Source organism: Anneissia japonica, unplaced genomic scaffold, assembly GCF_011630105.1.
Source record: "Anneissia japonica isolate Jap-2015-1 unplaced genomic scaffold, ASM1163010v1 scaffold1889_len2455224_cov183, whole genome shotgun sequence".
In the NCBI taxonomy this organism is placed as follows: domain Eukaryota; kingdom Metazoa; phylum Echinodermata; class Crinoidea; order Comatulida; family Comatulidae; genus Anneissia; species Anneissia japonica.
Genome location: NW_022752980.1, coordinates 1,362,555 through 1,384,454, shown reverse-complemented (window position 1 = coordinate 1,384,454; position 21,900 = coordinate 1,362,555). Strand labels below are relative to the sequence as shown.

General features: G+C 34.4%; 3 protein-coding genes across 5 annotated transcripts in view; 1 reads left to right on the top strand and 2 right to left on the bottom strand.

Moving 5' to 3' along the window:
* LOC117122527 (aryl hydrocarbon receptor nuclear translocator 2-like) overlaps positions 1–5,255 on the bottom strand; it is a 39,349-nt gene extending 34,094 nt beyond the window's left edge. The window contains exon 1 of one of the 2 annotated variants that reach the window (XM_033268116.1): positions 4,805–5,255. The gene's annotated coding sequence lies outside the window, so the exon portion shown is untranslated. The remainder of the gene's footprint in view (positions 1–4,804) is intronic. The other variant, XM_033268118.1, reaches the window with a different exon arrangement.
* A 6,338-nt stretch (positions 5,256–11,593) lies between these two features.
* LOC117122592 lies at positions 11,594–16,293 on the top strand. Its single transcript, XM_033268228.1, has 4 exons — positions 11,594–12,148; positions 12,277–12,394; positions 13,250–13,463; positions 14,013–16,293. Exons 1-4 carry the CDS (start codon positions 11,752–11,754, stop codon positions 15,384–15,386), a joined length of 2,103 nt encoding a protein of 700 aa, XP_033124119.1. The 5' UTR covers positions 11,594–11,751; the 3' UTR covers positions 15,387–16,293.
* Positions 16,294–17,514: 1,221 nt separating this feature from the next.
* On the bottom strand, positions 17,515–21,900 carry LOC117122593. 2 transcript variants are annotated; one of them, XM_033268231.1, is made up of 3 exons: positions 21,829–21,900; positions 20,631–21,352; positions 17,515–20,118 (listed from the first exon to the last, which is right to left on the bottom strand). In XM_033268231.1, the coding sequence occupies exons 2-3, from the start codon at positions 21,338–21,340 to the stop codon at positions 19,344–19,346; spliced, it is 1,485 nt and encodes a 494-aa protein (XP_033124122.1). In that variant the 5' UTR covers positions 21,341–21,352; positions 21,829–21,900; the 3' UTR covers positions 17,515–19,343. The 2 variants fall into 2 exon arrangements, with proteins under 2 accessions (XP_033124122.1, XP_033124121.1); XM_033268230.1 differs by having other exon boundaries at positions 21,800–21,855.

Below are 21,900 nucleotides of genomic sequence, written 5' to 3'. Positions count from 1 at the left end.
ACCTTGCAGTAAACACACAATTACTGTTTCACCTTCAGAAAAAAACATCCAATTCATACCTTGCAGTAAACACACAATTACTGTACAGTACTGTGGTCTATTTTTAATACCGACAGCAGATGTTCTGAGAGGAGGTGACAATATTTTGTGACCCAAATTTTCTGTAACTATGCAGATAAACTTTACACAATTCAAACTTTTTGAAATGAAGTGAACTCAATAATCTGCAGAGATTTCTGGGTTTTAGGATGAGGATCATAAAAATTGTGCTCTTTTAGAACATATTGTAATGTGGCCGACACTGGGATTGCTTTGGATACAATAGAACAGGAACAAATGCAAAAGACTGCAAATACAATACAAGAACTTTTTAAGCCCTTAAAAATCTACTATACATATTTCCTCTGCATTTAATCTATTTTTTTAATCGGTTGTGAAATTTATGCTGATAAAAAAATGGGATACTGTACAATTTAGTGAAGTGAGAAAATATTTAGTGAAGTGAGAAAATATTTTAATTAATTAAATTAAATTCAACAATATTTTACAAGGGTGGTCCATCCAGCCAGAGCTGATCATTAGGGACCCTCAATACTGTACATAACACAAGTCACAAAGGAAATATAAATAGAAAAACAAAGAAATTAAAATTAAAAAATAATAATAACAACCAAGTAACAATCATAATATCCATACTGTAGATAATACAGTAGACAAATTGCAATCCAAAGCAATTATTAAAACAAATTCTTTGCATAAAAATTTATTCAAGAAGCTACTAACAGTACAAGTACTGTACTACAGTATAAGTGCTACTGTACTGTACTGTATGCATGAGTGGTGTTTGCCAAGACTACAAGCCAGTGATAATTTCGCACTGCTCTTGAGTGATTACTATATGGGCAAAATATATACAGTACTTTGGAACTAATTTAATGATGCGACACATTTCATAGTGTTTTCAGTTACCTTGTTTTATCAAAAAAGGCCTATTTAAAAAATCTAATAACTGTATTACAGACAAAAAATGGACAAAATATCTGTAGAATACAACATTGTGTCAAGACAATAATCTGCTCTACTACAGTACAGGCAGGAAAAATCGCTTCGTATCTGCGTGTAACCACTCGTAGCCTGCTCGTAGGTACCGTTTGGAATGTAGCTACGAACCACTATGAAGGTCATTGTTATTTTAATTAGCTTTGCAATAATCGTAGACTGGGCTGATAATCAATGCGTAAACAATATCGAAATATAGTTTACCAGCTTTCAACGCGTAAGCAATGTTCCAATTTACTAAATAAACAATGTTAGAACTTTATTGTTTTGTTATAATTATATCCTACCTTATTATTAAATCGATCATGTTTTAAAACTGTGTTTAGTTCGCTAGCTGGGTGGGTAACCTAGTGGGCATTCAGTATGTTCGAATTTCGATGTCATTTAGGCTTACGTACGGCCTACATTTTCCCCTATAGAGGAGGAGAGCAGACAGTAGTTATACTGGTAAACTTTCCAGTTCGGAGAATTTTGATCTGATATTATTCTTCTGGTAGTAGGAATTTTCTTCTTTTAAATAATACTGATGACAAATCATGTACAAATTATTACGATTTCTACAGATCACGTTGTTTATTGTTTACCGTAATTTGAAGCAGAACAACCTGCAAAGCGATCCAATACTAAATGGAAGTATAGAAATCATTACCTTGCCGAATTAAGGCTAGTCATGCTAGACTGCATTTACTCCGTTTTTTACTCACTGTTGCTCACAGCTTTTCAACATTTGCCACGAGGTTAACCTTTAACAAACTTTACTGTGTTCTGATTGGCGCGCACTCTGACGTCTAATGCTGGCTAAGTTTTATTTTCCATTGGGTTTTCCATGTGACATTCGGTAATTTTACAACCAACGGACGTTAATTCTCCTTTATATTTACTACTGTCTCTTATACACATCTAAACAGTTCCATACTTTAAATTAACGGTCTAAACTCGTGTTTGCCATTCACAAATTATCAAACAATACATTGTTTATTCCAGTAAGCTGCAGCAGTCTTTCTGCACATACAAATAAACAACATGCTTTTGCTTCGTAGGTTCACTTCGCGTAGCCTTGCTTAGATTGTTTATATCAGGCTACGAAGCCTGCGCGCAGGTTAGATTGTTTATATCAGGCTACAATGTATCTACGAAGCCTGCGCGCAGGTAAAAGTGCAATATTTCATGACTGTACTGTACTGTAGACCCCGGTTGACTCCCCAGGTACTGTAACCTAGAGAGAGAGAGAGAGGGGGTGAACCATTTCAGCCAAGGACAAGTTCAGACTAAGGTATGAAACACATTTTGTATTGTACAGTAAGTACTGTATATGTTTCAGTGAATTTCAATAATTGAATGACTAATAACCTAATACTGACAATTACTGTATAATATAATAAATACTGTATTATTTGAATAAACGCCCCTCTAGAGCCTTATTTGGAATAAATGCCTCGCTAGAATAAATGCTCCTGGCATTTTATTTTTTCATATAAAAGCCCCTTAAAATTACTGTAAATAAATCAAATGGAAACAGCATCATTCTCAACACATTCTATTGGATGCTAAACTTCAATAGATTTACTCGTATATTTCTTTCTAAAACATGGTTGGGATTATGATCATGCAATAACACATTTTGACAGCAATTATGTGATGTACTGTAGAGGTTTCACATTTACAGTGAAATTCAGGGCGTTTCATGACTACAGTAAATACATACAGTATCCACTTTACACCAAAAAAAAATAAACACCACCCTCAAATAAACGCCTCCTGAAAAACCCTTCTCAACAATAAACACCCCGGGGCATTTATTCAAATAAATACGGTATGCAAATTGACATACAGTAAATTAATTTTTTTTAAACTGTGGGAAATGCCAGAAAAACATGTTTAAAAAAAAATTCTCACTGGTAACTACAATATGTATTACTACTAGTATCATAAGTCTATTTACTTGTATAAAAGTAAAATAGTCTATTATAATAATAAAGACAAACAAAACGCACTAAATTTCCTGATCTTCTGGATGTTAAATACATCGCGACCAAACTGGATGGCATTCGAGGGAGGCCTACCTTGGCATACCAGGGTGTCAACATTTCGTAACCCTAACTCATACTGTACATGTCAAGTTTGAGAGAAGTACTGGCTTGAAATTTTGCTATTGGAAGGACTCTAGTAGGGTCCAGGGCTCGCATATATTGTTTTGCGTAGGTGCTCCCTGGTGCAATGTAATGGTGACTCTGTCAAACTTAAACACAAAAAACACACATAACAACAGTAGTGTTTGAAAATACTGTAGTACCATAGTACATACAGGTACACGTGGGCCTGGCCTACTGTATAATATTTATTATAAGATTATACAAGATTAATTTTTTTTGCGATGAGATACGTGAAAAGCAGGAGAATGTATGTGGCTTTTGGGAGGGCTTGAGATGGGGGTCAAAAAGCTAGGGTCTCCTGCCAGGGATTATGACCGGTTGAGCCGCCGACAAGTTGAGCCGCCGGTAATTTCTATGGAACGCCAAGCGCGTCTCTCAGTGAATGTAGTGCGTTAATTGCGGCGTATTTCAATTAACTTATTCGTTCTTGGTACTGTTTTTTTGGGATGTATTTCAGTTTATTTACTCAATCATTTCAATTTATTTAATACTCGGTTTTTGCACTAATTTATTAAATATTCTTGGGACGTATTTCAATTTATTTACTTGTTCTTTCTATCGTTTTAATTTAAATTTTGTGAGTATTTGCTCAGTCAGCTTGCCAGATAGTAAAAAAAAACTCCATACATTCTTATAATTGATTATAAAGTTCTACAAATAGTACAAAAATAAAAATATATAAATTACAAAACCATAGTAAATACTGTATAATAACATAGGCCTAACACATTTAAATTTATTGTTCATAGTCATCTGTCTAATTCAGTCAGCTTGCCAGATAGTAAAAAAAAAACTCCATACATTCTTATAATTTATTATATATAAGTTCAACAAATAGTAAAAAAATAAAAATATATACTATGAACAATAAATTTAAATGTGTTAGGCCTATGTTATTATACAGTATTTACTATAGTTTTATAATTTATATATATATTTTTTGTACTATTTGTTAAACTTACATATAATAAATAATTTAATTTAACAAAATAGTACAAATAACGAATAAGTTAATTGAAATACGCGGCAAACCAAACGTAAATACACACATTTTTAATACGATTTTGCAATTCTACAACTTCATTTATTTTCATAAAAATGTAGTACATAAAATTAAAATTCTAATTTTCAATTACACAACTTATACATCACGAATGGCAATACGAGCAAATCAACGACTGACAAGACTGTGGGATGAATATGTAGCTGGTATCCGGGGCAAACCGTCTAGGCCTACATTCACTGAGAGACGCGCTTGGCGTTCCATAGAAATCAACCGGTCATATCCCCCTGCCAGATGTGGGAAACTTGGAAGGTATGCTAACTTCAACATGTCCTGACCTAGCCTAGGCCTAGTTAGGCCTGTTCTCTAGGCTTAATTCTAACAGAATAGTACTAGGCCTAGGCTGGATAGAGAAGCTTGTCCTGACATAGACCTAGGCCTAGCTCGGTTTAGATAGTACATGCCGTTTATTAATAATAGGATAGGCCCTAGGCCTAACTAAAACTAATAGGCTTTGACTAGGCTAATAACTTTTAATTTATAACAGACAGTCAATGTTAAGCTTTCGTCTAACAAAAATTAAAATTACCTTAACAGTTTATAGTTCCGTATGTACAGTATTCCTGTCTAAATTTCCCGTGGCGCTGGTACGAGCTTGATTAGGCTAGGCTTAGTTCCAAATCAGCCGTCTAGCCTAGACCTAGGCTACGCCGTTCAGGTCAACCACGAATGCAAGGTCACGCAATTTATTAGACACTACTACTACTAGCCTAGCAAAGCGACGCGTTTTCGACCTCCTCCAAAATCACATCCAATATCGCGTCGACTTGGAGTCAATTAGAGCATTTGCATCAATATAGTCTTCCAGTAGTATACGTACTAAACAAAGATGTATAAACTAATTATTTATACAACAATAATAAAGCATCACACATCCACCATCATTTACTCCTTTCCTCTGATCTTTAAACGTGCGTTTGGAAGCAGGCAGCGAGAAAGAACTACAACTAGGCCTAGCTTAGCTGCCCAAGTGAAAGTTGTTTACGAATACGAACTCCCTAGGCTGATGTAATTTTGTTGATTTGGCGATAATCAGGAAGCATTGAAATGTGTCACAACACTACGAAACTCGTCAGATTTGACCCGACACGGAGTGGTTTTTGGAATTGTTTACCTCAACAACAACAACAAATATTAGATAGAAAAAGTAAAATAATATAATACAATTATACCAAATGGTCTGGGTAAAGTATGAAAAGATTCAAAGTTTTAAAATAGACCTAGCTTACATATCATTTTCCATGATTCCAATCAAAAATAAATTTTAAGATAAAATACATTACAGGGGCGCCTAGGCATATACAAACCTGTCTCTTATACACATCTAGTGGGGGCAGATCGATATAATCCACCGCAGGGAGTCCGGGAGCTTTCCCCTGCGAACCTTTGAGGCGTTTTGTCGATCATTTTTTTCTTTTTTTTTTCTCTCTTTGTTTTCTTTTTTTTACCTTCCAAATGGGGGAGGGTGGCCTGCCCGTCCCTTTTCCCCAATCCACCCTGTATTAAGAGTTCAATAGCGTCTCAGGCACTGTGACCACTAGGGGCCTACTTGGTATCTATCCAAAGATATTAACTTTTTATTAAATCTTTAGATTTTTGGAATGGTTTGGAATTTTTATTTATTTTTTTCTAAATAGGCCTAAGTGAACAAGTAGGCTGCCAATGACCTTATAACACCTTAATGACAGTTGTGAATGAGGGTTGTTTATTTGTTCAAAAAGACATATAAGCTTTATGATACCGTAGTCATTTTAATCATTTTCCAAAAATAACAAGGTGCATTTTTAAGCTAAATCTCTTGATATGCTGTTTGCTTCGGTACGTAGAGTAGAAAAGTTGAGGAACAATATTGCACCTAGATGCGAGGAGATCTCGCACCGAGTCAGTGGCCAGCTGCTGGGACAGTCCCACACAATTGTTCTAATGGTCCACAAATAATGGGTCCACATTTTTAAAAATGGGTCCAAATTATGCAATTTTATGCAAAATGAGTCCAGATTTCTCATATTTAGCCTAATGAAATGGGTAATTATTTTAGAAAATTAATGTGTCCAGAAAAATAAACGCCTTTTTTCTAATGATGTAAGCATAGGCCTATTATGAGTTATGCTACTGAAATATTTTCTGTGTAATACAAATAAAATAAAGGCAATTGGCCCGGCTGTCATTTTGTTATATGCTTTTAATTCAGATAAGACATTCTATTTGTCTGGACAATGATTTGTTTTCAAATACTTTGCTGCCAACGTACTGTCAACCAACAAGTGTAGTTTCACTTGTTTTGAAGACCCCAACCCCCACCTAATAAATCCCCCCCCCATGTTCCACTTTGTTACGTTTTACACCTTGATAGTTGACTAAGATGATTGAAAAAAGAAACAAACTTATAACAGTTCCATATACTGATTAGCCAATCTTAATATTTTTTATTAGGTCTCCCATTCTTCTTGCTGTACTGGAACATTGTCTGGGGAACACCTGAATCAAGATAAACTTAATTATTAATCAAAAAAAGCTACCGGGATCGAGCATGTGCTTTACTTAAGGCCTACATGTCTCTTTTTTAAACTTCTAATGTAGGCCTATTATTCTTTTTAAAATTGAAATACCTATGACATTCAGATGCCCATCCACCCAAAAAACTAATTATTTCCAGTGCTCTTTTCAGGTCTTCTGAGGCCAACCACTGGGCGCGCAGATCATAAGGAGTGTGGACTGTCTCTTATACACATCTAGATGTGTATAAGAGACAGGGCCTAGGCTGGATAGAGAAGCTTGTCCTGACATAGACCTAGGCCTAGCTCGGTTTAGATAGTACATGCCGTTTATTAATAATAGGATAGGCCTAACTAAAACTAATAGGCCTTGACTAGCCAACTTTTATATTTTTTTTTAGGTCTCACAGATGAAGGGTTTTTTTTTTTTTTTTTTGTTTTTTTTTTGTTTTGGCTCCCATTCTTCTTGCTGTACTGGAACATTGTCTGGGGAACACCTAAATCAAGATAAACTTAATTATTAATCAAAAAAGGCTACCGGGATCGAGCATGTGCTTTACTTAAGGCCTATATGTCTCTTTTTTAAACTTCTAATGTAGGCCTATTATTCTTTTAAAAATTGAAATACCTATGACATTCAGATGCCCATCCACCCAAAAAACTAATTATTTCCAGTGCTCTTTTCAGGTCTTCTGAGGCCAACCACTGGGCGCGCAGATCATAAGGAGTGTGGACGCCTTTTTTGGTCCCAGTTTTCGACAGCAATGTAATTTAAGGAGTATTTGTAAGTCAAGAAGATGCCTTAAAATTGTTGAAATGAACTGCATCAACAGAGAATGAATGAACGAACGAACGCTGAGCCAGAGAGCATCTCATCTCATGGGTGTATGCAAGGGGGAGGGGGTGGGGTCTGGAAGGTCGTACGAATTTTCAAAGCTCCACATTTTTTCCAAAGACTTTTTTTTCTAGGGCCTTTTCACAATGACATAAATGTAAGAGCATTGATGAGGTACTAGCAATAAGTCCAAAGACCTTGCCAATTGCGTGACGTACTCTATCTCAATTCCAGCAATTCTGAAACTGAGCCTGCCATCCGTTTCAAGCTGGTGGCGCTGTAATCGATTTTCCTGTCTTCCACCGAAGGTCCAAAAAATTATGATCACGACCCACCAAGAAAAAAATCCTGGATACACCCCTGCCCTGCATCTTATAGCAAGACACCGACACGCACGTACGCAGGATTTTTAATAGGTGGGTGCGATTTGTGGAGAGTGGACCAAATGACTGGGGGCTGCAGGTTCTTGCTGGGGTTGAGTGGGCGAAGCCACCTGGCGCTCAGACATTTTTGATAATTTGAGGTCTTAATTGATTCTGAAGATGCAATATCAACAGTATTAAACGATTTTTCAGTGATAGATTCAGGAAATGAGTTGGGAAGGGCCAGGGAAGGAAATTTATAATTATGGTACACCTAAAACCGGGTCGGAAATGGCACTCTGAAGATTCGTCAATAACTAAGCCCTAGCTTGTACGACGAATTAGAGGCAGTCCTTAGCGGAAACTGCTCTGATTGGTCATGGCGGATCGATTTCTGGAACGTGCGAGAGTGTCTTGAATTTTTATCCCTGAAAATGTGGATTTTTCACTGTAAAAACAGCGTGGAGCATTTAAACACAAAGCTCCACGCAAAGTTGTCCCGTTTTAAAAGCTAAACGTGTTTAGGTCCGGCCTAATGTGTTTCTGACGTGTCTAGCATTAGATGTGCTTAGGTATTTGACATCATGACGTCAAATACATCCTAAATACATTAAGCTGTCATTTCCGGCCATCTCGGTACTATTTCCTCATTGTATAACAATGTATAACAACTTGTGTTTTATTTTCTACGTTACATCACAGAGATTAATTAGATCTCTGAAAACCGCTGATAACAGATTGAGAAATTGTTGGCGCTTATTTTGGCTATGGTCATGCGGATGATGAATTCTTTTCTGGCCACCTAGAGCTACCATTTCTTGACTGTCCCCCACCTTCCAAAACAGATCTGTTCCCTTAGGGCTAACGCTTCGCAAATGCCACTTTCAATATTTCTTTTATATCCATTTTAAAAATTGTACAGATTTCATCTTTTTGTCACCTGTCTCTATTGTGTTTGGATTGGTTCTGTTTTTCTGGTCGTCTCGCTCAGTGACGGCTACGTGGTGGCTACGGTCGGGAAGGAAAACATATCTCCCCTAAAATGTTACCTTTCCCTCACTTCGCCGGTCATTTGACTATAGAGGGCATAGACTAGAGTGGACGTCATACAGGTAAACATAATCCTACAAATCGGATCGGCGAGGTGTGAACAAACTTAATTAATTTTGTGTGTTTGGTTTTCGGTGGTTCTCTGGTGCCTTTGGGGTCAGTATTAAGAATGACCGGGTTTTGGACCCAAACTGGCTACCTTATACGCCGAAATGTTTTAATGAAGTGGAGAAACAAGCGGGAACTATTTCAGGTAAAGAATTAGTAAAGTGTTTTTTCTCTCTTGACACAGATAAGGCTCGGATAAGGCCTTTTTCATGAATCGGTAGACATCTTGGACATCTTGAAGTGATGACAAGCATTGCGAATCAGCGGTGCGTAACCAACAGAAATAAGATAAGCTTTTGGGCTGATTTTTGGACATCATGTTATTTAAAAAATCATAACTCCATAACGGGGCGTCGTATCCAAAAAACCTTTCCAGCAAAATGTTCTTAACAGACTAGTTTACACCACTATATGATTGAAAAATGTTTTTGACCTCTGAAATCAAGATGGAAAAAGAAAAGCCTATCTAAGTAGTGTATTAAGGTCTAGGCCCTGCATTCAGTGCCGTAGTAGTAGTAGTAGTACTCAGTCAGAGGCCTAGGCCTAGTAATATTCAGGACTAGCATTGTTTTAGTTACCATATGAGAGTTTCCTGTGTTAAAAACATGATTTACTATACTATACTTCTTTATAAAACATAACTTGTTATAATAAGAAAAATCTGTATATTATCGGTACCTGGAACAGTACCAACACGAAAGTACTATGCTACTGCACTGTAATGCCGGGATAGGCCTAATTTAATTTAATACACTACTTAGATAGGCTTTTCTTTTTCCATCCCGATTTCAGAGGTCAAAAACATTTTTCAATTTTTTTTAATCATATAGTGGTGTAGACTAGTCTTTTAAGAACATTTTGCTGGAAAAATGTTTTGGATACGACGCCCCGTTATGGAGTTATGGTTTTTTTAAATAACATGATATCAGATAATCAGCCCAAAAGCTTATCTTATTTCTGTTGGTTACGCACCACTGATTCGCAATATTTATCATCACTTCAAGATGTCTACCGATTCATGAAAAAGGCCAGACAGACACCAGCCAGGTGTAGCTTGCCTCTTATGCTAGACCTATATTATAACTAAGACATTTTTGTTAATATTGTAATTTGTATGTTTTCAGCAAATTTCCTAATTTTTTGTAGGACTAAAACATTGATAATATAGAGCCTAGGGTTGGCCTATGGCTATCTTTTTTGTTATAATCGTGAAGTCTACCAAACTAGGCTATTATGTAGGTCATGATCGCTGTATAAGTATGGCCTGCGCAGAGAAAATAAGGGCCAGTTTGTTAGGTTAATTTTGCAAACTAAAGAGGCGGGCTTAAATTTGGTATAGGTATAGAGACCCTCCCACCTCCCGAGAACTGTACCCATGCCATTGTGAGAGACTATAGTATTGCCTAGGCCTACTCTACTTCTCCAGAGCCAGGTTATGCCTACCTTGACTAGCCTAGATTGGCATAGGCTATTAAAATACTGTAGAACCCCTCCTTTGGAACACCCCTATTCAAGGGACACCTCTATTGAGGGAACACTTTCTGAGTGTGTAAATTGGTCAAATCAGTATCAATTTAACCCCTATTAAGGGGACACTTTCTTTTTCATTGTATCAAAACAACTATAGTCACAAAATACAAACAAAATATATATTTTGACGCCTTTTGAGCAATAAACATCAAAGCAGAATTTTCCCGCTTAATCTGTAAAATGGACATTGGAATGCCTAGTGCATGTGTTATTTGTATAAATAAAATCTTGTCAATTTTCAAATTTAAACACTGAGATTACTTGTTTTGTGTATTTTGGTATTGTAGGCTAATGTACAGCTGCATACCTGATTTTTACTTAAGAAAGCTTAATATTTTACAAAAGAATATTTGACTAATATTGCACACGAATCAAGAAATAATTAATATCTTGAACATAGGCCTATACCACTTTTTGTAGTTACAATTACATATCACTTAATTTCATATCATAAATGACTTAGTTTTTGCATTGCAAATTATTGATTATAATTGTCATAATTCAACTGTGCTCATTCTTACATCAATTAAAATAAAGTTATAAAGCATCTGTCTTCATTGTACAAAAACATTTAAAGGGACAATTCCATGTTTTTGGATTGTGTCCCTGACACCCCTATTTTAAGGGGATACTCTTTTTAGTTTTGAAGGTTCCCCGTAATAGGGGTTCCACTGTATAAGAAAAAAAATGGTTGTCCTACAAGTAGACAGACATTGAATTGATCTCAAAAGAATTCCTTAACTTACATAGTAAATATTGTTAGATTATCACCCTGCCCGCTTTAAAAATTGGCAAAAAATTTTGATTTGTGAATAAAAAATTTTTTTTTTTTATTTGTGTATTTATTCAAAAGAAAGCAACGTCTGTTGGTTCCAAAAGAGAAACAGTAGTTAAAAACAAAATAAATAAAAAAAAACTAAAAAAAAAAAAAAAAACATTTTAAAAAAGGCCTCCGGCCCGCATAAAAAAAAATGGGTAGTAATCTAATAATTGTGTCTATGTGCCCTTATACCACGTGTTAGACCTATCTAAAATTGTGACCCAATTATAGCTGAATTGTATTTGATTTTTCCCTCTCAGGTACCTTTCTAAAGTCATGGCATCTAATCTGAAAAAAAGTGACATTGATGAGATCACCAACTCGCTTTTATCAAATCAAAGTTTTCTGAATATTGTCCAAAATCTGTCCCGTGGTGAAGGTAACACAGCTGGTCACATTCAGACACCTACTAGAAGAATAGAACCAAGGCACCAAACAGTTAACGATGAAATGAGGCGGCTATTCACACCAACAATGAATAGAAGACAGGTTCCTTTGAATAATCCAAGAGAGAGAAGAAACGATAGATCCAGATCAAGATCAAGATCAGGATCAAGATCAAAATCGAATGTTTCACACCAACAATACATTTTTAAAGAGGTTTTATTGTTAGATAAGCACAAGTGTGATCGTGTGCCAAGACCACCGCAACTGTCAAAACTTGATGAAAATGGTAAGTCACATCATCATTCAGCTTGGTTAAGGAACATGTCAAGTTTCTAGGGTATTTGACTATATTATGGGTTTTTTTCCTTGCCATTAAATTGACTAACATACTTTATTTGTAAAATTATTTCATAGGTCTTGTTTATCATTGTGTTGCTTTTGAACAAGACATGTCAAGTGATGATGTGTACTGTAAACTGGAAAACCTATTTTCGGATGTACTGAATACTGAAAATAATAACAGTCCAATTAGGTAAGTTACACTGAATTATTTCTTATAAATTGGTGTCAGTAAAGTTGAAGTTAATATGTAATGTAACTCTACATAAAATTCTGAAAATGCACAGTATTGTGTTTGAATAAATATTTATTTATTTGTTTTTATGTTTCTTATTCAATAAATTTGTTTAAAGTCCGAATTTATATGGTGCCTTTGACATTCTTGAGAATATACAAAGGTGCAGGCATCAGAATATCCCTGGTCAATGGATACTTAGTTGGCAAACTAGCACATTGATCTATTTATATTGCTATTTGATCCTGTTTATTGATATCCCCATGCGACTCTTTTTTCTTAATTTATAACAAAATTATTTTTAGACTCCTAAAAAAAAATTAAAACTTTGGTTGGATAATTATGTTATAGTGTTGCAGCATTTTTTTGCAGGAAATATTTCTTGTTTTTTACATTTTTTAAAGGAACATTGTTGTGGATTTTACACCAAAATATAGATTGGGCCTGATGCTACATGATCTGCCATAAAATTACCTAGAAATTTAAAAAAGAATGGAGTTATTTTATTTTGATATAGTTTAACAATGGTTTTCTATCAATAAAACTGTCAAAAGTAAAAGCTAAGACGTCATTTTATTGTACACTATCAATTTTAAAATAGAAACAGTCCATTCGGGTCAATATATTTCATGGTTCATAAAAACAGTTAACAGTCAGTCAAAGCCTACCTGAAAAATCTTGAGCAAAATAATTTGTTGAGACATTTGCATGAAGTGCCTCTATATGCAAAGCTTATCCTTATGCCAGATGTTCTTTTTGCCATCATCAATCACATTTAATAATTTCTTTATTATTTTCATATGATATTTGTAGGTTTGAATTTATGATTGGAGTGGGTTCACATTTAAGCAAGGCTCGGCTCTCAGACAGTCAAGGAATGAGTGCAGAAAATCTGCATCGTTTATATGCAAACAACAAAAAAATATATCTTTTGCCGTCGAGGGATATAGCCCTTAAAACCGAGATTAGTGACTATTTATTACCATCCACAGACACCCCAGATGAAACTGATAGCACTGAAGATGAGGTAAACATAAGACAATACTAATTTTTCTCTTGTCTAATTAAGCACTGTGGAATCATGGTTTGTCGGTCAGGATTAGGATTGCACTATCAAAATGGGAAAAAGCTTACCCTTAATTTTCATAGTACAGTATTTGGTTGGTTTGACATTTACAAACACATAGTTGTCTTTCTTTTGGCATGTGTACAGTATATGGTACCTTCGATGCATGACTACCAAGTTTTAATTGTGAATTTCTCAAATTAGTACAGTATGAGAATATTCTAACAGTAATAATGGTCATATTTTGTATATTGTCTTAAAAAAAGAATTGTCAAATATCAGAAACCAATATAAATTTACAGAACACACAAGCTCCAGATATTTTTTTTTTCTTTTCTCTTGTAATGTAAAATTACTTTGGTGGTTATCTATTTTATCGAAGGAACAAGCAACATAATAACATCTTAAATATGTTTGCATGCCATAGAATTGTTTTATGAATATCCCATTTTTATGATTGTTTTTTCAGGATAAAGCTAACATACTGTATTATTTGTTTCTTTATTTCAGATTTTAACAGAATGTGTGAATTGCCACCATCTTGTTTCTTCAAATGAACACCAATGCAATGGTGGTGGGTCAAGTCATGATATGGCATGTACTTCAAAATCATTGGCAAATGAAGAAGATATAGATTTTGGTGACAAAAATGTTGTAAAACAGAAATTACATGACATGTTCCCAAACATGTCAAATGAGTGCTTCGAACGTGCTTTTCTTCTTGCAAGAGATTTTAATGAAGCCATTGACATTCTCACCAACAAATCAGATATTTCAAAGGAGACTTTGATTAACTCATTCAGAAAACTGCGTACTGAAGAGTTAGAACATTTAACAATTAGACGTTCTAATGTATGGAGAGATGGTCTACTGTTTTACAAGAAGTCATTAGCTCAGAAAAGAATGTTGGTGAATAAACTATGTGTGGAATTTGTGCAAGAAGATGGAGTTGATGGTGGTGCATTAACTGTTGATTTTTTTGACCAATTTTTTTTGGCATCATTGTCAGAATTATTTGAAAAAACTGATATAGGGTACATTCCAAAGCGTTCTGGTGCAAACCCTGTCCCCTTTAAGATACTTGGTGTGGCAGTTGCACACAGCATAATGCAAGGTGGACCACCTTTCAAGTTTCTTCCCATGTGGTGCTGTTCACAGATTGGAGGGAAATCTGAAGAAGTGGTATCTTCCATGCTATCCGGGCTATCTCACACCGAAATAATACCTTTCAATGCAGGAACTAGTAATCTAATTTCATTTTTAAATGGGTTAAATGCTTGCAAGAGCACAGAGGCAATAGACAAGCTTATCGACGACTCGGCAGAAGGACCTGCTTATGAACAGTTGGTAAATTCCTCACAATGGCCAGTAGATACCAAGATTGAATACAAGAATGTGGAGGTTTTGAAGAACATGCTAATATGGGAAGAGGTTGTAAGCAAGCGAGAGAAACAACTGCAGGCTATCAAGGATGGCCTTGCATTTGCTGGTCTATTGCCTCTTATGGAAATGTGTGATACAGAAATGTGTAGCAGCATATTGCTTTTTGAAGATGTCAAGATGACAAAGGACTTGATGATGGACATTGTTCAATGGGATTCATTAGCAAATATTAAGGAGAAGGAATGGTTGAAGGAGTTAATCAGTGAGCTTTCTTGCAAGGACTTATCACACATGCTCAAATTCTGCACCAGCTATTCAAAATATGACCATCTGAGTAAGCCAATGATATATCTGGAACAAAAAGAAGGCAAAGTATTGCCAGAGTCTTCAGTGTGCACAACTACTCTTTTCTTGCCTGTAGGATATACTACAAAGGAGAAATTTAAAGAATGTATGGAAATGGCATTACAAAATGGCCATGAAGGTTTTGGCATGGCATGAGTATGGGGTTCACAACAATCAAACAGATTCTTTGGCCACTCTTCAACAAATTGTATACCCTCATGTTTAATGGTAATTTTTTTTTGCTTTCTTTGTGTTTTTCTGGTAATTATAGCATAAATAAGAAATAAACAGTGCATAGTTATTTGCAAATGATACCACATACTTCCATGTTCATAATCATTTGGCACCAACATTTTGTTTTTGTAATATAACAGAGTCCGAAATACAGTATTGCCAACATTATGGTTAAGTATGCGTGTCATACAATAATAATAATAATTTAAAAAATGGTGTAATACTAAAAAAAAAAAAACAATATAAAACAAGGAATTAAGCAAGTGTTTTCTGATGTTATGTTAATTTGGTACACAGTAAAATGAAGCTGATAATTCTAGAAAAGATTGTCAAACTGTCTGCCTGGTGCAACTGCTTGTGGAGATGTAGTTACATGTTGAAGTCAAACTATTCAATATCTTTAGGCTAATGGTCCATTTTGTCAATATATTACTAAAACAGATTTACAGAAAACAAATTTATAACAAACCCATCTCTAAAGTCAGTGGTTGCTAAATTTTAAGAATGCTGTGATTATTACCTTTGGCCCTGATTTTTTTTTTTACATTTCAAAAGAGGTTCACACCAATCAACCAGATTCTTTGGCCACTCTTCAACAAATTGTATACCCTCATGTTTAATGGTAATTTTTTTTGCTTTCTTTGTGTTTTTCTGGTAATTATAGCATAAATAAGAAATAAACAGTGCATAGTTATTTGCAAATGATACCACATACTTCCATGTTCATAATCATTTGGCACCAACATTTTGTTTTTGTAATATAACAGTCAGAAATACAGTATTGCCAACATTATGGTTAAGTATGCATGTCATACAATTATAATAATTTTTTTAAATGGTGTAATGCTAAAAAAAGAAAAATATTAAACAAGGAATTAAGCAAGTGTTTTCTCATGTTATGATTAATGGTATACAGTAAAATGAAGGTGATAATGTATAGGTATTTTGTAAGGGCATTCCATGTACTATTATCTTTAAAAAGAGAATGTACTGTATGTGATTTAAAACCCTTTGAGTTTTGGAGTGCTGAACAGCAAGTTACTTATACAGTAGGTAGAACTACACCAGTCTTATATTCCAAATTTTAATTAGATGTTATTCTAATCCTCACATAACATCAAATCAGAATTAAGAAAATGATAAGACTGGTGCAACAATAGCAGGTTGACTGTAGAGCCAGAGTATGTTATCTGGGTGGTATACTAGGCTATACAAAGACAAATGTATCTGTCTTTACATCAGATTCTAGTCAAAAAGATTTTTATTTCTTGTGTTTTTTTATAAAGTACACTACAGTAATTCTGTGTTTACATTACTCTGTTGCAGTATAGTATTTTAAATTCTCTTGTTGTTTACAACAAGTATTGATTCATGTGAAGTTAATGAAGGTATACTGTACCTTAAGAGCAGGTAATTTAGATCAAAATGTTTTTTGTAATCTTTATATTGGTTTCAAGAAACATGAATTTTGATGAATGTCAACAATGGTTAGCTTGGTTTGATTTTCACCAGCTATTCAAAATATGGCCCATCTGAGTAAGCCAATGATATATCTGGCACAAAAAGAAGGCAAAGTATTGCCAGAGTCTTCAGTGTGCACAACTACTCTTTTCTTGCCTGTAGGATATACTACTAGAGGAGAAATTTAAAGAATGTATGGAAATGGCACAGTAGAGAATTGTCTATGGTATTCTTTGTCTATAGTGCAGAGGCATACTGTACTGTTGATCAAACAAAAATGGATCCGCTATTGTTTGCGATAATGTTTGTATGACATCCATTGACTCTCTGGCCACCATTTTAAATTTAATGGTAATCATTTCTTTCTGGTATATGTTGCGTAACAAGAAATTAACCGTACATGGTCATTTTGCAAATGATTTCACATGCTAAAAAAACATAGAAAAACAGTGTTGTCAAGATTTTGAAGTATTCGTGTTGTACAATAATTAAAAATAAACAACATAATGCTACAAAAATATAGTAAAATGAAAATTATATTTTTGCAAGGGCTTTTGGTGAATTTTTTTTTTATTTAAAAAGAAGAAAGATTTAAAAAGAAGCAAGTATATTTATTTTATAACCATTAATATTTAATTTTGAAAACTTTGTGGGCCCAACTTTTGCAGTGCTGAACAGCACTGTTACACACTAACACAGACAGTAGGTAGACTGGTGTAGCAACAGTGTATGATGTATATAATAGAGCCCTAGATTGTTATCTGGTTGTTATAGTTACAAAGATGTTGCAAATGCCTTTTACTGTACATTACATTTTTTTTATATCATTTTGTTAAAAAATTGTTCTGTTTCCAGTGTTTTAGAAAAAAAAAATTTCAATCCTTTTTTTATATTACAGTACTGTATTGCAGTACAGTATTTTAATTTCCTTTTCAAGTATTGATTCATGTGATGATGCCATGTGTTTATAAAAGTATACTGTACTGTGAAAGTAATATACTGTAATAGGATGGTTATTTGTAAGGATATTAAGATGATGTATTCTAATAATTTTCTATTGTTCAAGGCACAATAGTGAATTTTTCCTGTTACAATTTTGTTAATGATCTCTAAAGTCAGTGGTTGCTGAATATGATTGATTTGTTGATTAAATGTGATTATCACCTTCGGCCCCAATTTCAAAAGCTAAAATTGGCAAGAGACATAAAAAAAAGTCTCTTGCCACCTTTCAACAAATTTTGCATGTTTAATGGTAAATATTTCTTCCTTTGTATTTTTATGGTACAGTATATAGCGCAAGCAAGAAATAAACAGTTTATGGTTGTTTGCAAATGATACCACATACTTCTTGCTAATAATAAACAGTTTATGGTTGTTTGCATATGATACCACATACTTCTTGCTAATAAGAAAACAGTACTGTATTGCAGTGCATGTTGTACAATATTGTAGCAGTATCAAATCAAATGCCATATAAATATATTATATAGTGAAATGTAAAATGACAACTCTATATGTACTTTTCAAGGGCATTTGGTGTATTGTATTAATATAAATTATTAAAAAATTAATATTTATTTTTGGAAACTAGTTTTGTGGGCCTTGAAGTTTTGCAGTGTTGAACAGCAAGTTACACACTATTTAATTTAACTGGATGTTATTTGTTAATCTAATCCTCACATGCAATTACAATCAATCATGCAATCAGAATTAGAAATTCATAAGACTGGTGTAACCGTAATTTTTACATTAGAATTTAGTAAAAGATTCTTTTTTATCTGTTTTAAAATCTTTTTCTGCTTCTAGCATGTTTCAGAAATACAGTATGCAAATTCATTTTTACAACTGCATTTCATTGTTCAAGGCATAATATTAAAATAGTGAATAGTTTTTGTTACAGTTTATGTAGTTTAGGGGTCGTTCACAATTATCAACATTTTCACAAGTGTACCAATAGTACTCTTTTTCGGTATCCACTTCCTTCTAGGATTAGAAATCACAGAACTGATTCTCTCAACACAAGAAACAAAAAGGTGGTGTAAGAATATCTTGTGAAACATTTGCCTCTTCTATCCTTCTAAAAATAACACTGAATATTATAAAATGTTCATATTTGCAAGTCTAATATGCCAATGTTCCAGTATATTTATGTTTGTATCTGTGCTTGACCGAGAAGTCCTGACATCCTTGCAATTGTATAGGCAGTAAATCCATTTTGTTCAAATTCTGTCTACCCCTCCCCCTAGCATACTGTTTGTACACTTGTGAAATTGTTGATAATGTTGAATGACCCCTTAGAGAAGGTTTGTATCAACTAAGGTTGGCTTGGTAGTTGAATAAAAAAAAAAAAGAGAAACCATGTTTTGAAGGTTCTTATTTATTGCAGCTGTCAGAAATCCCTACATATTTAGACATAACTCATGGATGCAACATTCTTTCCACTATTGTAACTAAATTGCAGTAAACTTCTACACATTGGTCTGTATCTATAATATTAGAAGTTGATGCATACTCTTGTATATAGTTTTCTTGAGCTTCACTCAATGGCAATTGTATATACGGTACAACAATTTCATCATCATCACCTATAACTTGGGGACCATCCTCATCAATTCCATAACTGTAATTAATCATTTCATTGAATTCATCTGGGTTACTAACTGCATAGTTACTTAATCCTATGTGCCAAAGTTGATTTGGTGAAAGGTTATGCTCACTGCTCATAGGATGGTCATTCCAATTACCTGCCATCTCTGACAATGCATTATTAATGACATTCAAGAAGACTGAATGAAGACAGTATAAATGTATTTCATACAATGGATCAAGTACTCCCAAATGTTCCATGTAATAGAATATGCCTCGGAATTGTTTGACTACAGTATTTTTTACATCTAGCCACAATCGTTCGATCCTCTGATTGTGAACTGATGAACCTGTTATCATGCTCCCACGATTCAAACCTCGATTACACAGCATAAATTGAGCCACAAGAACGTTCTCTCCTCCCTTATCAGATCTAACTCGTAATGGTAGGCCATGTTTCTGAACAGCTTCTTCAAAGAGCTTTAAAACACTGTCTGCTCTATTGTTAGTGTAACATTTCAGGTATACGATTTTGCGGGAATACCCATCAATTCCTCCAAAGACCACAAAATTCCAACGTATCAATTTATGGTGGCCATCAATATGCCTGTAAGAAAATTAATTAAAAAAAATGCTTATTCACTATTAGATTTTACTGGGGAAGTTGACCAAGAGATGTAGTTAACAACTTTTAAGAAAAGTACAGCTTCCGGGAATAACAAATTAATTTTTTAAATATTTGTATTTATTTTTTTTTTGTATGTTAACAGCATTATGGTCCACAAGTATCGACATGGCTGCCGTGCTCACTTAGCGATTAAAAAGAAAGCAATATCTGTTCGAAAGAGAAAAATTAAAAACAAAAATTTTAAAAAATAAATGAAATATAAGAAAACCTGTTAAAAATTTTAAAAAGCAGGCCTGCATCACTAAAAGAATAAACAGCGTGAAAATCTAATAATTTTTTCTATGTGCACTAAAAATATTTTTTAGAAAAGGCTTTCTGAAATAATCTATACTGTAAATTATAATCCAATGTAATAAATCTGTTAATTTTTTTGACTCAACATTAAACCACGAATGCCAGTTATTAAAAAAAAAAGCAGAAAATCCACTGACCACAAGCTATTTGGACTTGCAACATTGTACATCCTCCTTATAACAGATCTGGCTCTCCTTAACGATCTATTGACAGGGTCAACTTCCATTATCGCATCACGAATGCGATACCTTTGTACATGAATACCTCTTCTTCTTAGTCCGCCAATAACGAATGTTTCCCCAGCATCAGGCAACACATTCAGTATTAGTCGGATTTCATTGCAAAGTTCATCCATTGAAATTTCAGAATACCAATTTCTAGTGAAGTTTGGTTGGGAAACAGGCAAATCATATTCTCTACGTCTTCTGCGTAGTGTATCCACAGAAATCCCAAGATGATATGCTACAATTTTCCAACTACGAAATATCTCAAAATATTGTTGAATGTCCTCTCTCCTAATTACAACTCTTGGCCTTCCTACAGAAGTTTCTTCAGTCTGGTGGGTATGAGTTGAATAACCTCTAGGATTAAAAATCACATGATTGATTCTCTCATCATAAGAAACAAAAAGATGGTTTATTTCCGATGACAGACCTGTAAGTGGTGTAACAATATCTTGTGAAATATTTGCCTCTTCTAACCTTCTCAAAAGAACACTGAACAAAATGTTCATATTTTCAAGTCTAATATGCCAATGTTCCAGTATATTTATATTTGTAGAAGAAAGGGCACTCTGTGCTTGACCAAGAAGTCCTGACATATTTGCAATTACAGACAGTAAATCCATTTTGTTCAAATTCTGAAAGATATAAAAACAAATGCAATGACATCCACTGCCATATTTTAAAAATAGTACCTTCCCTCTACAAATTCTTTCCTCCTACATTTTTAATTTTTATTAAATAGTGTATAGGCCTAGTTATTAGGGCAGGCCCTGGTCTGAGATAACTCTTTAAAATGTTTAAAATATTTTAAATTTGGTTAGCACAGGCCTAGGCCTAACACTAGGCCTGGGACAAGTTTGTTTGTGTCAAGTTCGTTTTGCTACTCTAATCTAGGCATAGGCCTAGGCCCCCTACCCTAGGCCGCCTATGCAAGGCCTAGTTTCCGCAGTAACATTGTGAACTCATATATAAATATTTGAGGTTTACATTGCACAAGGTCGAACATACAAAAAACAACTTTAAAAAATTAAATTTAAGGATTCTAATACAGTATTCCAAAATAATAACTAAAGAAGTGGTACCTTACGAAAAACGTCCAATTTTTACTTACACGTCACTGCAGCCAAGTTAATTTACATACCCTTCGTTTCGAATAGTAGGCCTACTCAGCAGGGGGAGTAAG

Excerpts from the sequence above, each read along its gene's own strand:
- LOC117122592 (XM_033268228.1), top strand. The coding sequence starts at position 11,752 with ATGGCATCTAATCTGAAAAAAAGTGACATTGATGAGATCACCAACTCG. Across the intron at positions 12,395-13,249 it reads AATAATAACAGTCCAATTAG|GTTTGAATTTATGATTGGAG; the intron begins GTAAGTTACACT and ends TGATATTTGTAG. Across the intron at positions 13,464-14,012 it reads CTGATAGCACTGAAGATGAG|ATTTTAACAGAATGTGTGAA; the intron begins GTAAACATAAGA and ends TCTTTATTTCAG.
- LOC117122593 (XM_033268231.1), bottom strand. The coding sequence starts at position 21,340 with ATGGATTTACTGTCTGTAATTGCAAATATGTCAGGACTTCTTGGTCAA. Across the intron at positions 20,119-20,630 it reads GCAAGTCCAAATAGCTTGTG|GCATATTGATGGCCACCATA; the intron begins GTCAGTGGATTT and ends ATTTTCTTACAG.